The sequence below is a fragment of the Talpa occidentalis genome, unplaced genomic scaffold (genome assembly GCF_014898055.3).
Source record: "Talpa occidentalis isolate TD23 unplaced genomic scaffold, MPIMG_talOcc4v2.1 talOcc4.9, whole genome shotgun sequence".
Classification (NCBI taxonomy): Eukaryota; Metazoa; Chordata; class Mammalia; order Eulipotyphla; family Talpidae; genus Talpa; species Talpa occidentalis.
In genome coordinates, this window is record NW_023605305.1 from 6,212,268 (window position 1) to 6,228,512 (window position 16,245).

Genomic DNA, 16,245 nt, shown 5'->3' on the forward strand with positions numbered 1-16,245 from the left:
TTCAGGGATTTGCCCACCGTCACGTGCCGCTAAGTGGCTAAGCGGCTTCATAGTCTAACTCAGAACCCCGAGCTCCGCCCCAAGGCCCTGTATTTGAGGAGGCAGCAGAACATACACCTTTCTATTTGCACCCTGGATCTCCCTCCTTTTTTGCATACGAAGGGTCTCCTGCAGATGTTTGAGGCTGGTCCATGGGGGAGGGGTGGGTGTGAGCCGCGCCCAGTGTTGGGTGGACAGCGTGGCTGCTGTGGGTCCAGGCAGGTATATATCACCTTGTTCCAGGAGCTGGGGGCTCCTCCCAGGACTGTGCGTGGGAGGAGCAGGGAGGAGGCCTCCCTGGCTCTCCCTGCCCCTGGCCCGTTGTTCCCCTCCTGCCTGCAGTTCTCCCTCAGGGCACCTAACATGCGTCTCGCAGCTATAATTCCAAAGCACAAGAAGAGCACATCTGATGACCAAGCTAAATCCAGATGTCCGCCTCTGTTCTGGTCACCTAAGGCTAGTGCTGCCCTAGACTACTGTTGGGGAGCGGGTGGGGGTAAGTGAAGGGCAGACGGAAGCTCTCCAAGAAGCGTGGCCACCTCTCCAAATACATCTGCTGCAGCAGGCTGTTAGCAACTGGCTGGTGCTGCTGGGAGTTAAGGGAACATGTTCCTGGGGACCTGAGCTCTTCTTCATCCACGCGGTCTTTATAACTTGCCCGAGGTCACACAATGGTAGTCCTGGAACCCCAGTTCTTTTTTCAGACCTGTGACTCTTCTGCCAGCTGCCTTTCAGTAAGGTCTGCCCCGTGGACTCCCCTGCCACCATCTAGAACATGGGCGTTGAATGGATATTTGGGGGAAGGAAGGATAGAGCTGGGAAGGGCCTCAGGGATGAGAGGTGGAGGATGGTGAGGACGTGGCCTGGATGTCTCTGGTTCTTTCCTAGGATCGGACTCACAGAAACAGTGCCCGCGGGGGCCTTCCGACTGCAGAAAACAGTGTGACCCCGACCACTACGTCAATAGGGAGGGCCGCTGCACAGCCTGTGTGACCTGTAGAGGAGGTAAGGCCTGTCCTCCTGCCTGGGGAGCACGGGGTGCCTCCCCTGAAGAGGCAGAGAATCTGGAGGTGGGGCGTGGGAAGATTTGGTGCCTGTACTCTGAATTGGGTCCCCTGGTACCTCAGTTTATCCCTCCAGATTTGTGAATTGCTAACAGCCAGGATCTTTTGCAGCCATACTTTCAGGAGAAACTTAGTTGATGTTTTCCCTCAAGAGAGGGGCTCACGTTTATTGAGCTTGATTTTTGCAAAAGCCTGAGGAGATGATTTTCCTTTTTTTTTTTTTTTTAAGATTTATGTATTTATGCATACAAGAGCTGGGGTACAGGCCAGAGGTGTAGGGGGTGAGAGGATTCACCAGAGACAGCGTGGGGAGCAGAACAAGCAGATTGACCAAAGTACACTGTTGAGGGGAGCAGCGGGTGAGACAGGAGAGGTCTGCTGCGCTATGTAGGTTGCTCCCTGGCTGGCTGGGGATAGAACTTGTGCTGCAGAGGCTGTGGACAGCTTCATAGGTTGCGTCTTAACCCCTTGCATCACTGGGGAGGCCCAAGGAGATGATTTTCTTATCCTGGCTTTCTGGTGATGAAACTGAGGCATGGTGAGGCAGAGGGCCTGCCAAAGTTACAAAACTCTGGTGAATGGCAGAACCAGAGTTGGAGCAATGTTATCTATCAAGGGCTGTCTCTTTCCCTAAGGCCACCATAGGCCCAGAGAAGCCCTTTCAGTAAGCCTTTGAGCTGCTCTTGGCTTCTGATTAGTGAATGTGGCTTGCGTGCTGGCTGGTGTTGGCTTAGTTTTTGTGTAGGTTTGTGTGTGTTGGGGGAGGGAGGTGTGAGGTAGAGAAATTGGTTGAGATTTCTTGTGGCCTAATAAACATCTAGCTTTTAGCATGTTTACTGCATTTGGGGGGGAAATGTGTATTGCATTTGTTGCATCCAAAATTCTAAAGCCTGTTACATTGAACTGGTTAATTGTGTGTCAAAATAATATGCATCCTTATTTATTTTTGTCACATTCTTTTTTACTTAAGATTTACTTTTATTTATTTTTGCATACAAGAACTGGGGTGTAGGCCAGAGGTGTGTGTGTGTGTGGGGGGGAGAGGATTCACCAGAAACAGAGCGGGGAGCAGAACAGGCAGATCTACTGAAATCCACTGCTGAGGGGAGCAGTGGGGAGACAGGAGAGGTCTGCTGTGCCATGGGGGTCAGCTGCCTGGCTGGGGATCGAAGTCATGCTGCAGTGGCTGACGATAGCATTGTGTCTTTAACCCCTGCGCCACCAGGGAGACCCCTTTAGTTTTATTTTTTATACTTATTCTTTGTGCACCTTGAATACATTTACCACAGCTTCTCTATTTTGAATTTATCATTTGGATTCACTGCTTGATTGGTTAGATTTCACTGATGTGAATTTTCCAAGAAAGATTCATCTTTGCATATTCCTTGACTGCTTTCCTGTTTGAGAGTATCTGTTGTCTATACTTGAATGACAACTTGGTTAGGTATAATATCATTCCTTCAACACCTGTTTGCTAGAATTTTGTAGAATTCAGTGCACTGGTGTCTTGTGATTAATATACTGTGGAGGGGTCTGCAGTCAATCTTCCTTTCCCCTCCTTGTAGATGACTGTGAGAAAGGATTCTTTTTATCTTGAAAGATCAAAACTTTAGCCAGAATATGCCTTGATATTAATTGTTTGGAAACAGTTCTTCCTGGTATCCGGCATGTTTTATTTGTCTTTTCAGGGATATTTCAGGGAAATCACCATGGATTTTTATCTCCATCTCTATTTCCACATGCTCCCCTCCGCTCTATCTCTACCTACCACTACATCTCAGTATTAACTTTTGGAACTCCAGTTATACTTATGTTTGATTGTCTTTGCCTCTCTGCCTTGTCTATCATCTTCTTTAATTGCATAATAATTTTGTCTTTTTACTTTGCATTCACTGATATGGTCTCATTATTTTCTTTTTTCTTTAAGATTTATTTATTTATTTATTTATTTGTTTGTTTATTTATTCATTCATTCATTCATTCAATCACTGGGTACAGTCAGAAGCATGGGAGGGTGAGAGAATTCACCAGAGCCAGAGCAGGGAGCAGAACAGACAGACTGACTAAGTACACTGCTGAGGGGAGCAGTGGGTGCGGCAGGAGAGGTCTGTGCGCCATGTGGGACCCTCACCGGTGGCCGGGGATCGAACCGGTGTTTCAGAGGCTGGGGGCAGCTTTGCAGCCCAGCGCTCAACCGCTGCACCACCAGAGAGGCCCTGGTCTCATTCTTTTCTTCATGCCATTAATTTAATTTTCTGTCTAGTCACTTTTGTACCCCCAGCACCCCTGGATACTGGTAGTTTCTTTATTGGAGTTCTAATGATGGTGCTGCTGCAGTTTTCTGCAGTTGGTTCTGCAATTTTCCTTCTCTCATCCTTTAAGAAGTCATCTTGGGGCCTCCCTGGTGGCACAGCGATTGAGCACTGGGCTGTGAAGCTGCCCGCAGCCTCTGCAGCGCCGGTTTGATCCTCAGCCACAGGTGAGGGTCCCACATGGCGTGCAGACCTCTTCTGCTGCCCGCTGCTCCCTCCAGCAGTGTATTTTGCTGGTCTGCCTGCTCTGTTCCCTGCTCTGGCTCTGGTGAATTCTCTCACCCTCCCATGCTTCTGACTGTACCCAGTGATTGTATAAATAAAAATATTAAATAATAATAATAATAAATAAATAAATAAGTCATCTTTTCTCTGAGTTCTTCAAATTGATGTTCTTATTAAGTCCCTTCATAGTGTGAAGCACTTCTGAAGTTGCTTGTATTTGTTTCAGACTAGGTTTATTTTTTATTTTTTTTAAAGATTTATTTATTTATGCATACAAGAGCTGGGGTACAGGCCAGAGGTGCAGGAGTGAGAGGATTCACCAGAAACAGAGTGGGGAGCAGAACAGGCAGATCTACTGAAATACACTGCTGAGGGGAGCAGCGGGGAGACAGGAGAGGTCTGCTGCGCCATGGGGGTCAGCTCCCTGGTGGGCCGGGGATCAAACTGGTGCTGCAGAGGCTGTGGATAACTTCATAGTGCTGCATCTTAACCCTTTGCACCGCCAGGGAGGCCCTGTTTCAGACTAGGTTTATTGTCTTTGCAAATGTATTCTTATCAATGTTGATCTTTCTGTTTCTTTTTCTTCTCCTACTTCCTTCCTCCCTTCTTTCTTTTCTCTACAGTGTGTTTGCAGAATTACTGTGGCCTATCTTTACTTCTTGCTCAAGCTTAGCAAGGGAAGCAGCTCTGTCCCTGACTTCTTTTTGCCCTGATACAATATGGGTGACTTTTCCTATACACCCATCCCACCTCAGTGGGCTCTAAGTTATCTTCCCAGGTAAGGCTTCAGCTAGGAACTGTTACTTTTTAAAAAACAAGGCAAAATATCCGTAACATAAAATCTTTCATCTTAGCTATTTTTAAGTGCACTGTTCATTGGCATTAAGCACAGTCATATATTTGTTTTGTTTTGTTTTTAAAGATTTATTTATTTTTATACAAGAGCTGGGGTACAGGCCAGAGGGTGAGAGGATTCACCAGAGACAGAGCGGGGAGCAGAACAGGCAGACGACCAGAAAATAGTGCTGAGGGGAGTCCGGGTGAGACAGGAGAGGTCTGCCACGCCATGTGGGACTCTCCCTGGCCGGCCAGGAATCGAACCTGCACTGCAGAGGCTGAGGACAGCCTCACAGCGCTGGGCTCAACCTGCTGTGCCTCCAGGGAGGCCCCCAGTCATATTTTTGAGCAACCATCACCATCATCCAGTTCTAGAACTTTTTGGCTTCCCCAACTAAAATTTTGTCCCCTTAAAACTATCTCCTTATTTCCCCAACCCCACTCCCAGCCTTTGGCAATTACCATTCTCTCTCTCTATGAATCTGGTTCTCTGTCTCTATGAAGTTCACATAAGTAAAGTGAGACAATATTTATTCTTTTGTAACTGGCTTATTTCGTCTTCAACATGCATCCACATTGTAAGCATGTGTTTCCTTCCTGAATAATCTTCCGTTGGACGGCTCTAGCATATGTTGTATCTATTTATGTCCATTTATAATGGACATTTGGGTGCCCACTTACTTCCACTTTCTGGCTCTTGGGAATAATTCTGCTGTGAATGTGGTTATGCAACTATCTGGTGAGTCTCTGCTTTCAATTCTTTTGGGCTTATACCCAGAAGTGGAATTGCTGGATCATGTGTGGTAATACTATGTTTATTTTTTTTTATGAATCTTGAATGTTAACTTTTGAGATTGATTTTGTATTTGAAAGACCTCTGGGGAGCCTGAGGGCCTAGTGGGAGGCAGAGCACAGCCAGAAATAGATGTCGTGCTCCTGTTTTTAAAGGTCAAGCCTGGAAGAGGTTTATTATCACTGCCGTCCACATCCCATTAGGCAAAACTTGGTCACCTGACCCCAAACCAACTGTTGGAGATGCTGGGTAATAGTCTTTCTCCTAGCTCATGTGAACAGGAGCTGGTAAACACATAGCATTATGTTCCAGGGCATTCATTTCTACCTGCAATTTTCTTTTGTATCTCTGGGATATATTACAGACTCTAAAGACTTGTTCTTATTTGTATCTGCTTTCTGGAGCATTCTTTCTGAGCTTGGTACTCTTAGTGCTGGTTCTCTGTGAACTTCAGTGATTTTCAGATCTTCACATTATATCTGAGACTCTGAGGAGCTGGCCTGGATCTGTGGACTTGAGTGAAGTTCATTGGCTAGTTCACACATGGATAAGTATAAAGAACTTTTTCTTTCTTTCTTTCTTTCCTCAAGATTTATTTATTTATGAATGTCCTGAGAGGTCAGATTGCCGTCAGACATGGCCCATGGACATGAACATGGCCATGGACATGGCCATGGTAAAATGGAACTTCCAGACTATAAACAATGGAAGATAGAAGGAACACCTTTAGAAACTGTCCAGGAGAAGCTGGCTGCACAAGGGCTAAGGGATCCATGGGGCGGCAATGAACCTTGGAGATTCATGGGTGGCTTTGCAAACAATGTTTCCTTTGCTGGTGCATTATTAAAAGGATTCAAATGGGGATTTGCTGCATTTGTGGTAGCTGTGGGAGCTGAATATTACCTGGAGTCCCAGAATAAAGAAAATCACTGCAAATAAAACAGAAGTAACTTAGTGGCTTCTTAATTCATAAAAATAAGATTTCTTAACTGTAACCTACTTACATGTGTTTGTCCCTTAAAGAATACTAGTAAGATTTAATAAAGTAAGAAAAGGTAAAAAAAAAAAAAAGATTGATTTATTTATGCATACAAGAACTGGGGTGTAAGCCAGAGGTACAGGGGGTGAGAGGATACACCAGAAACAGAGTGGGGAGCAGAACAGGAGGATCCACTTAAATGCACTGCTGAGGGGAGCAGCAGGCAAGGCAGGAGAGGTCTGCTGCGCCATGTGGGTAGCTCCCTGGCCGGATGGAGATCGAACTCATGCTGCAGTGGCTGGCGATAGCTTGATAGTGCTGTCTAACCGCTGTGCCACCAGGGAGGCCCCAACGAGTTTTTCTTCAGAGAATGAGAGTTTTGAACTTCTGTTGCTAGGCCCCTGGGTAGCCCTCCTGCCACTGTATTTGTGTCTTCTGCTCCAGCCACCTGGGACTGAGCTCAAGGTCATGGCTTCTGCACATGTTCAGGCTCTATCATTTGTAGATCAGCCTGGACCTGTGAAAGCAAACCTGGAAGGGAAAATAGATAACATTTTGCCAGGTCTGTGTTCTAGGATCTGAGACACTTTAATAGTTTAACCTCCACATCCTCTTTATCCCACTAATTTCTCAGTAGGAAAGTTGCTTATCTTGGCTTTTGTAAATAATGTTGCAATGAACATAGAGATGTGTGTATCTTTTCAAATGAGTGTTTTCATATTCTTTGGGTCAATACCTAGAAGTGGAGTGGCTGGATTGTATGGTATGTCTTTTCTTTTGTAACATTTTATTTATTTATTTTTGCATAGAATAACTGGAGTGCAAGCCAAAGGTGCAGGGGGGTGGGAAGATTCACCAGAGACAGAGTGGGGAGCAGAACAGGTGGATTGACTGAAATACACTGCTGAGGGGAGCAGAGGGTGAGGCAGGAGAGGTCTACTGCGCCATGTGGGTCAGATCTCTGAATGGGGATTGAACTCAGGCCATAGAGGTGCTTGCACTGCGACTTAATACCTAGGCCATCAGGCAGGCCTTGTATGGTATTTCTATTTTTGAATTCACCAGAGACAGAGCGGGGAGCAGAACAGGAAGACTGACGAAATACACTGCTGAGGGGAGCAGCAGGCGTGGCAGGAGAGGTCTGCGCACTGTGTGGGATCTACTCCCTGCCAACTCTTGTTTCTTTTGTCTTTGATAACAGGCCATTCTAACAGGTGTGAAGGTGATACCAGGTGATTTTGATTTGCATTTTCTGATAAGTGCTGATAAACATCATTTAATGTGACGGGGCCTTCTTTCCTCTTTGTGGCTGAATGCCATTGTATTATATGGGTTTACTACATTTTTTGAAAAGATTTATTTATTTATGCATACAAGAGCTGGGGTACAGGCCAGAGATGCAGGGGGTGAGAGGATTCACCAGAGACAGAATGGGGAATGGAACAGGCAGATTGACTGAAATACACTGCTGAGGGGAGCAGTGGGGAGACAGGAGAGGTCTGCTGCGCCATGTGGGTTGCTCCCTGGCCAGCTGGGGATCGAACTTGTATTGCAGAGGCTGTGGATTGCTTCATAGTGTGGTGCTTAACCCCTTGCGCCACCAGGGAGGCCTGGGTTTACTCCATTTTGTAGATCTATTCATTTGTTGGTAGATATTTGGATTTTCCCACTTTTTGATTATTGGATATGATCATTTGTGTTCAGTTTTTGGTGTGGACATATGTTTTCAGATCTTTTGGATGTATACCTAGGAGTGTGGTTGCTGAATCCTGTGGCAATTCTGTTCAGTTTTTTGAGGAATTGCCGTACTGATTGCCGAGTGCAGCACTGGATGACATTCCTACAGGAAGTATATATAAGAGCTCCAATTTCTCCACATCCTCGCCAACACTTATTATTACCTGTTTTTTCATCCTATCCATCCTAGCGGCTGTGAGACGGCATCTCATTATTTATTTTATTTATTTATGCATAAAATAACTGGGGTACAGGCCAGAGGTGCTGGTGTGAGAGGATTCACCAGAGACAGATTGGGAAGCAGAACAGGCAGATTGACTGAAATACACTGCTGAGGGGAGCAGCGGGCAAGACAGGAGAGGTCTGCTGCACCATGTGGGTAGCTCCCTGCCCAGGGATCAGATTTGTGCTGCAGTGGCTGCTGATAGCTTCATAGTGCTGAGTCTTAACTCCTTGCGCCACCAGTGAGGATTTCTTCTTTTTGCCCTTTTTTTAAATTGGGGCATTAATTTCTTTTTAATACCATTTTAGTGCTCACCAGAATATGGGCTGGGCGGCTGCCTCTTGCACTCCTCTCAAGTGTGCTTTGGGAAGAAGGACCATGTGTGCCATCTGTGCTACCCAGCAGAGGGCACAGCAGTATCTTCTCTCACAAGCTGGATGCCCCCAGGATTCTCAGATCCCTCCCCTCCCTGTCCCACTGTCCTCTGTGACCCTTCTGTGTCCCTTGGCAGATCTTGTGGAGAAAAAGCCATGCTCGGGGAACTCCGCCCGTGTCTGTGAATGCCGGCCTGGCATGTTCTGTGCCACGTCAGTCAGCAACACCTGTGCCCGCTGCCTCCCCCACTCCGTCTGCCCGCCAGGGATGGTTGTCAAATTCCAGGGTAAGCACCCCCACCCTCTGCCCAGGACCACAACCCATGCGATTTGCACCACCTCACGGTAATTTCCACATGGCCTTAATTGCCCATGTCCTCCTTCCTGCTGGACAGTCATGTCTCTAGGCACCCAGAGGCCCTCCTGGCCCTTCCATACCTTGTCTCCGGGCTCAGAGAGACCCTCCAGGCCCGCGATACAAGTCTGGCTGAGGAGGTCTTACCTGATTTCAGGCTTGTTGGGACTTTGTACAATTTTGCATCTGAGATGGTCCTGCCCCTCCCTGGGCCGCAGTTTCCCCATATGTAAAATGCAAGGGAGGGGGTGTCTAGCTTTTGGAGCCTTTTCCAGCGCAGGAACTCTTAGGTCTGTGGAAGATGGCAGTGAAATTCAGTCTTCACCTGCGGACCGGCTCCCCTGCAAGGCTCTCGAGATGTGTTCCTCATGTGGCACACGGTGGCGCCAGAGAGGGGTTTGCTGCCCATGGCAGGAAACATTGATCCCTTAGGGTGGTACCTGGGGCCACACGTGGTAGGGCCACAGTGCGCCACAGTGTGGTAGGCACATTAGGCCCACTCTGTTTATCGTGACCACAGCCTTTGAGAAGTATATTATAATCATTCAACTTACCTGGCACAGGTAAGTCAACAGGGTGTGACAAAGACAGCAGATAAACCCAGGTCTTCAACTGGCCAGCTGCACTGAGATGCACTGTCAGTACATAATAGCCGCTGGACTTCAAAGACAAAGAAAAAAAGATTGTAAGACATCTCATGAGGGCCTCCCCGGTGGCGCAGCGGTTGAGCGCTGGGTTGCGAAGCTGCGCGCGGCCTCTGCGGCGCCGGTTCGATCCCCGGCTGCTCCCCGGCCACCAGAGGAGGGTCCCACATGGCGCGCAGACCTCTCCTGCCGCCCGCTGCTCCCCTCAGCAGTGTACTTCGGTCCTTCTGCCTGCTCTGCTCCCCGCTCTGGCTCTGGTGAATTCTCTCGCCCTCCCGCGCTTCTGACTGTACCCAGTGCATGTATAAACAAAACAAACAAACAAACCAGCAAACAAATAAATAAAGCATGCCTCTATAAAAATAAAAAAAAAAAAAAAAAAAAAAAAAAGACATCTCATGAATTGTTTTATTTTTTTTTTTTTTTTTAAAGTATTGACATTCTTTTTTTTTTTTTTTTTAAAGATTTATTTATTCATACAAGCACTGGGTACAGTCAGAAGCATGGGAGAGTGAAAGAATTCACCAGAGCCAGAGCAGGGAACAGAACAGGCAGAGTGATGAAATACACTGCTGAGGGGAGCAGCGGGCGCAGCAGGAGAAGTCTGTCGTGCCATGTGGGATCCTTGCCAGTGGCCGGGGATCGAACCGGTGCTGCAGAGGCTGCGGGCAGCTTCGCAGCCCAGCGCTCAACCGCTGCGCCACCAGGGGAGGCCCATCTCATGAATTGTTTTATATTGAGTACCTGTGGACCTCAAATTGTAAAAATGTTACTTAAATTAATTTTTCACTTCCTTTCACTTTTTACAATAAATTAAAAATATCATTAAATGATTAAATTAAGACCAAAATAATATCATGAGTGATTCCCACTGTTCCTACTGGCCAGTGTCTGTTTGGAAGTGCGCCCACTTTGGGCTGTCAACCCTGACGGACTTCTAGGTTCCCCGGTGGCCCTCCCCATGGGGCAGCTCATGGGCCTCAGTCCCCAGCTCAAACAGGGAAAGCAGTTTTGGTTTCGGATTCAGCCCCAGGATAAACCCACGTGGGCTTTCTTTCCAGAAATTCTTGAAGCTCCATACAGCTAACTATTAATATGGTAACTCCATTTTACAAGCCGGGAAATCAAGGTCCAGGGATGACAGGTAAATGTCAGAGCAGAGACTATTTGAGCCAGCTGTTATCACCCCATCACACTGCTCACAGACAAGATAAGTTAGCCATGTCTGACCCTCCACCGAAACCTTCAGACCCCAATCCTGCACATGTGGGTTACTTTCTAAGCGAAGAGACAGGTGCTGTTTGAGCACCTACTATATGTCACAGAGTGTGGTAGGCACATTAGGCCCACTCTGTTTATCTTGACCACAGCCTTCGGGAAGTATGTTATAATCATTCAACTTACCTGGCACAGGTAAGCCAATGGGGTGTGACAGAGACAGCAGATAAACCCAGGTCCATGTGATGGAAAGTACTTTGTATTTTCATCTCTACTCTGCTTCCACCCAGTACTCTTCAGAACTCTTTGGGTTGCAAGTAACAAAATCCCAATTTGGGGGGCTCATGGAACAGTATAATTGGAGGATTGCTCCAAGCAGCTTCAGGCATGGCTGGATCCAGGAGCTCTTTCCCATCTCTCATCTCTACTTCCCACACACATGGGTTGTCTGTAAGATACCTACCAGCAGCTCCAGGCAAAGACAGCTCTCCTATCTACATTTTCAACAACCAAACCAAAACAAAACTTTGAAATTGCATCTCTTAGGCATGTCTAACTATCATGGCCAGAGGAGTGGAATGGATTGATTGGTTCAGCCTGGTCCCATAGCTTCTCCTGGAAGGGAGGGGGTGGTTAGTTCCAGCCCCTATCCCTTCTCTGGTGAGAAGTCTATCTAGAAACGTGGGGCTCTTCAATACCAAGTCTGAAGACTTGCCATCTCCCACCTCCCTGCAGGTACAGCTCAGAAGGACACTGTCTGTGAGAAGCCTTCCCCAAGGACCAGCTCCAAGTGCAGCGCCAGCTCAGAGGACTGCAGGGCACCTGCCAGGTGACTCCCGGCCTCTCCCATCCAGCTGACCTCAACATGGGGCTGTACCACTGCACCTGATGCCTAGGGCACAGCTGGGCTGGGCGGGCCAGTGTGCTTCATTCAGCCCAGGATGTCAGGACTCCAGGGCACCTCTCTGCCAAGCCCACATCATTTGAGCCATCCCCCCAACCCCAGCCTGTCCTGAGCACACTGGAGACACAGGAGCTGACCATGGCATCCCGGAGGCTGTGGGAGAGGGTGTGGGGCCCCTTCACTATGGAGATGGTTTGCCTCATGTGCAGACCTCCCTGGCCCGTCAGAATTGTTAGCCTCATCTCTGGCTTCCTTCTCTGCAGCACCACCGCCCTGGCCGAGCCCTCCCTGATCTCCCCGGCCAGCTCTGAGGCCAGGACCATGCTTCTCGGAGGGCGCACCTCCCTGGCCCCAGAAGATATTTTTAAAATGACTCCCAACTCTCTCTCCTCTGAGGGGAAACCCAGTCCAGATTCAGGTAATTTCTCCAGGGAAGCTGTGGGTTGTCTCCGGGGCTCCCGTGTCTGATGGCTGGGCGGCACTGAGCTGTGCTCTCCCCCAGTTTGCAGGGGAGAGGGTCTCGAGGTCTGATATGGGGCTGAGACCTTGGGCCCGGGAGGCTGGAGAAGGGCTCAGTTACTCCAGCTCTGGGCTGGCTCCACTGTGCCAGTCCCCTGGGGCAGCTGCTGCCATGCGCCCCCTGCTGGACAGAACGGGTGAGCCTCTGCGGCGGAGAGTCTCCTGGAGACAGATGGGGCCTCTGAGTTTTTCTTTTCAGTGCTCAGTAGCCCACTGCTTTTTATTTTTTCAATTTTATTTTTTATTTAATTTAATTTTTATTTTTAAGATTTTTTAAAAAGATTTATTTATTTATTTATTTATTTATACAAGTACTGGGTACAGTCAGAAGTGCGGGAGGGTGAGAGGATTCACCAGAGCCAGAGCAAAGAGCAGAACAGGCAGACCGACCAAATACACTGCTGAGGGGAGCAGCGGGTGAGGCAGGAGAGGTCTGTGTGCCATGTGGACCCTCGCTGGCGGCCAGGAATCGAACTGGCGCTTCAGAGGCTGCGAGCAGCTTTGCAGCCCAGTGCTCAACTGCTGCACCACCAGGGAAGGCCCTTTTTTTCAATTTTAATTTATTTTTGTGTAGAAGAACTGGGGTTCAGGCCAGAGGTGTTGGGGGGGAGTGAGAGGATTCACCAGAGACAGAGTGGGGAGCAGAACAGGCGGATCTACTGAAATACACTGCTGAGAGGAGCAGCAGGGAGACAGGAGAGGTCTGCCTTGCCATGTGGGTAGCTCCCTGGTTGGGGATCGAACGCAGGCCATAGTGGTGATAGCGTTATAGTGCTGAGACTTAACCCCAGTGAACAGTGAGACAGCGAGGGGCCCGGGCAGAGTGGAAACAGTGGTCTAAGAAGGGAGCAGACGTGGGTGGGGGCAGTTAGGAGACTGTGCTTCTCTCCTGTGTGGCCTTAGACACATTCCTCCCCTCTCTGAGCCTCAGGATACCTCCTTAGAAGCAGGACAGATCTGATTGCAGAGTTGGGGGTGTCAGGGATTAGAGGAGAGAAGGCCTTTGCCAGGTGGTCCAGTCTGCAACCTCTTTGCTTCTTCCGCAGGGCTGTCCCTCCAGCAGCCGTGCCCGCCGGGGTCCCCTGACTGCAGGAAGCAGTGTGACCCCGACTACTACCTGGACCGGAGTGGCCTCTGCATGGCCTGTGTGACCTGTAAGAGAGGTGAGGACCTTGTCTACCCTCCAGGGCCTCCTTCCAGGAGCAGAGGCATCTCAGAGGGGACTTGGGGCTGGGGGAGCCCTTGTTTGGTCTTGGCTCAGCTCTCAGGAGCCCCATTCACCTCTGTGGGGTTCTGAGCACTCAGCTTCTGGTGATGGTCACCAGGAGTGTGGGTGCAGATATTGGTGACCTCCTTTCTGAGCATTTTCACCTTCTCCCACTTTCCTGCAAGAAAAATACCATGAATAACCTCCTTGTCTCATGAATAATAACCTCCTTGTCCATGAATAACCTTTTAAAAACTGTCCTTCAATGCCCATTTTACAGCAATGGAGGCTTTGGGAAGCTGGCACTTGGGGGTAGCAGGACTGGAGTTCGATGCTGGGGTCTGCCACCAGGTTCTGGGCTCTGTGCTCTCCTTTGTGCTACCACTAAGCACCTGCTCCGGACAAGCACTTATTGGGTGATATCAGGGTCTCAGCTGGAAAATGCAGAGGCCAGTGGCTGGAGTTGTCTGAAAGACATTCCCTCATGATCTAGGGGTGGGGGGGCTCCACTCCATGCTGGCCTCTGTGTGCCTTGCTTTGGGCTTCCTCTAGCTGGTGACTGGCTTCCAGGGCCAGGGCAACCAAGAGAAGCCACATCCCTTTTTATGACCCAGCCTTGTAAGCCACACAGCATAACTTCCAGCACTTTCTGCCTGTCAGTGTTGTCCCAAATCCCACTTCAGTCAAAGGGAGGAAACAAATGGTCCTTCTATTGATGGGCAGGGTCTGGAGAAACAGATGGGATCAGAAATACGGCTGTGGCATTTGGGGGAGAAATACAGTCATATGCAGAGATGGCTCTATCCCAAGAGAGCTTCCACTCCAGGTTGAAGGCAGGTGAGAACCTGCCCCGAATACATGGTGACTTGCAGCGTGGACTTGGAGCCCATGTGCCTGGCTTCAAATCTTGGCTCTAGCACTTGGGAGTTCATATACTCAAGCAAGTTTCTATACGATCCTGTGCCTCTGTTTCCTCATCTGGGAAATGGATACAATCACAGTGCTATGTCAGAGAGGTGTTTTGGGGATTAAGTCAGCTAGTTGACCTCGGCAGCGTGCTCACAATATAGAATATGCTGCCAGGCATATTCTATCGCTAGTGAGTGTAGCTGTTGTCCCACATCACCTCACCCACCTGCGCTCATGCAGAGTCCCTGAATGCTCCTCAGGTCGTGCTCACTTGAAGTTGCAGGAAGAAACCATGTGGGCCCTTATCTTTAGCAGGCAGAGCATCCATGTGCCCTGCCGGCTGAGAAATGTCCTGAGCGAGCAGTCACTCTTGTCTGATCCGTGGATGCACTAACTCCATTTTCGCCCAAGATGGAGCATGCAAAATATCATTTTTCTTTTATGAAACTTAAAAACATTTGTTTTACATTTGGATTTTGAAATAAGACTTTCTTTGGGGAAAAAAACTTTTAGAATCAAAAGTGTCATATATATTCAGAAGTAGAGAAAATCAGAAATGGTTACAGATTATCACCCATTTTTAAAAATTATCAAGTCGTGGGCATCTTGGCTCATCTCCACCCAGACCCACTCACCCCGCTTCTCTGGGTATTTTCTTCTAAGAGCTTTGTTGAGATAGAATTGACATTTGACATGACACACAGGTTTAAGATATGTGGTTTGTTAAGTTTTAATGTGCACCATTGGAACCATCACCTCTTTCAAGACGATGGACTGTCCATCACCCCCAAAACGTTTCTTCATACTCCTTGTCACCCCTTCTTCCATGCCTCAGCCCTTCTGCCATTCCTTGCAGTTTTTCTGCTTTCTATACTATGGCATCGTTTGCATCTTCTAGTATTTTCTATATTAGGATTCATACTCATAGAAATTCTGTTCTCCTGTTGTGCCCCCTTCTTTGATTCAGCATAATCGTTTTGAGTGTGCCGTAAGGACTGCTCATTTGCTTTCTTTCTTTTTTTTTTTTTGTGGGACCCTCGCCGGTGGCCAGGGATCGAACTGGCACTGCAGAGGCTGCGGGCAGCCTCATAACCCAGCACTCAACCGCTGCGCCACCAGGGGAGGCCCATCATTTGCTTTCTTGTGGGATGGCCCCTGGACAGATGCCTCTCTGCCCTCCTGGGGACACTCTGGACCCCCTGACTTTTCTCTGTGTCCCTCAGAAGACCTCGTGGAGAAGACACCCTGCATGTGGAATGCCGACCGTGTCTGTGAGTGCCGACCTGGCATGACCTGTGCCACATCAGCCAGAAACTCCTGTGCCCGCTGCGTCACCAACCCCATCTGCCCACCAGGGATGGTTGCCAAACTCCAGGGTAAGCAGTCCACACCCCAACCAAGGGGCTGAGGTCTGTGCCCCTACCTTTGTACTGCACCCGGTCCCAGCCTTCCACCTCGTGACCTTCAACCTCAACTGCTAACTAGGTCTGCCTGGGCTTTGATTCTTCTTTGAGTAGGTAGATCCGGTGAGTGGAATAAAATCCAAACTTGGCATTTTGGTGAGAGGTATTGAGGATTTCTTTTCTTGTTCACTCGTTCCTCCTGAAATTGTTGGGCTGGTAAAATCTTGGCATGTTTGCAAGGCTGTTTTATTAACTCAAGAGAGATGAATATAAAGTTTACGAAGAGGCTGCCAACTCAGAATGGTGAATACTTGCCAGAGAGCAGAAAATATAAACCCTTGACAGTGCATGGAGTGTGTGTTGGAATTCATCAGCAGATCAGTTATTTAAACATATTTTTAGAAGGCAGAAAGAGGATGCAAAGGTGGGTGACGTATGGAACGAGGTGGAGAGAGCTCACCCCAGAATAAAGCCAGTCCTTCAAAGGCTTTCATTGTGAAGAG

At 48.5% G+C, this 16,245-nt stretch overlaps 2 protein-coding genes across 2 annotated transcripts in view; both read left to right on the plus strand.

Annotated features, from left to right (window-relative positions):
• The first annotated feature begins 5,879 nt into the window (after window positions 1–5,879).
• LOC119236363 (NADH dehydrogenase [ubiquinone] 1 beta subcomplex subunit 3-like) lies at window positions 5,880–6,319 on the plus strand. The gene has a single exon (XM_037500180.2). It carries the CDS (start codon window positions 5,907–5,909, stop codon window positions 6,207–6,209), a length of 303 nt encoding a protein of 100 aa, XP_037356077.1. The 5' UTR covers window positions 5,880–5,906; the 3' UTR covers window positions 6,210–6,319.
• Window positions 6,320–8,767: 2,448 nt separating this feature from the next.
• The window catches only part of TNFRSF8 (TNF receptor superfamily member 8), a 31,404-nt gene continuing 23,926 nt past the window's right edge, over window positions 8,768–16,245 (plus strand). The window contains exons 1-5 of the mRNA XM_037499655.2: window positions 8,768–8,870; window positions 11,536–11,629; window positions 11,968–12,122; window positions 13,270–13,386; window positions 15,563–15,715. Of these exons, the coding sequence (XP_037355552.1) occupies window positions 8,783–8,870; window positions 11,536–11,629; window positions 11,968–12,122; window positions 13,270–13,386; window positions 15,563–15,715 (607 nt within the window). The 5' untranslated portion in view covers window positions 8,768–8,782. The remainder of the gene's footprint in view (window positions 8,871–11,535; window positions 11,630–11,967; window positions 12,123–13,269; window positions 13,387–15,562; window positions 15,716–16,245) is intronic.

Excerpts from the sequence above, each read along its gene's own strand:
- LOC119236363 (XM_037500180.2), top strand. The coding sequence starts at position 5,907 with ATGGCCCATGGACATGAACATGGCCATGGACATGGCCATGGTAAAATG.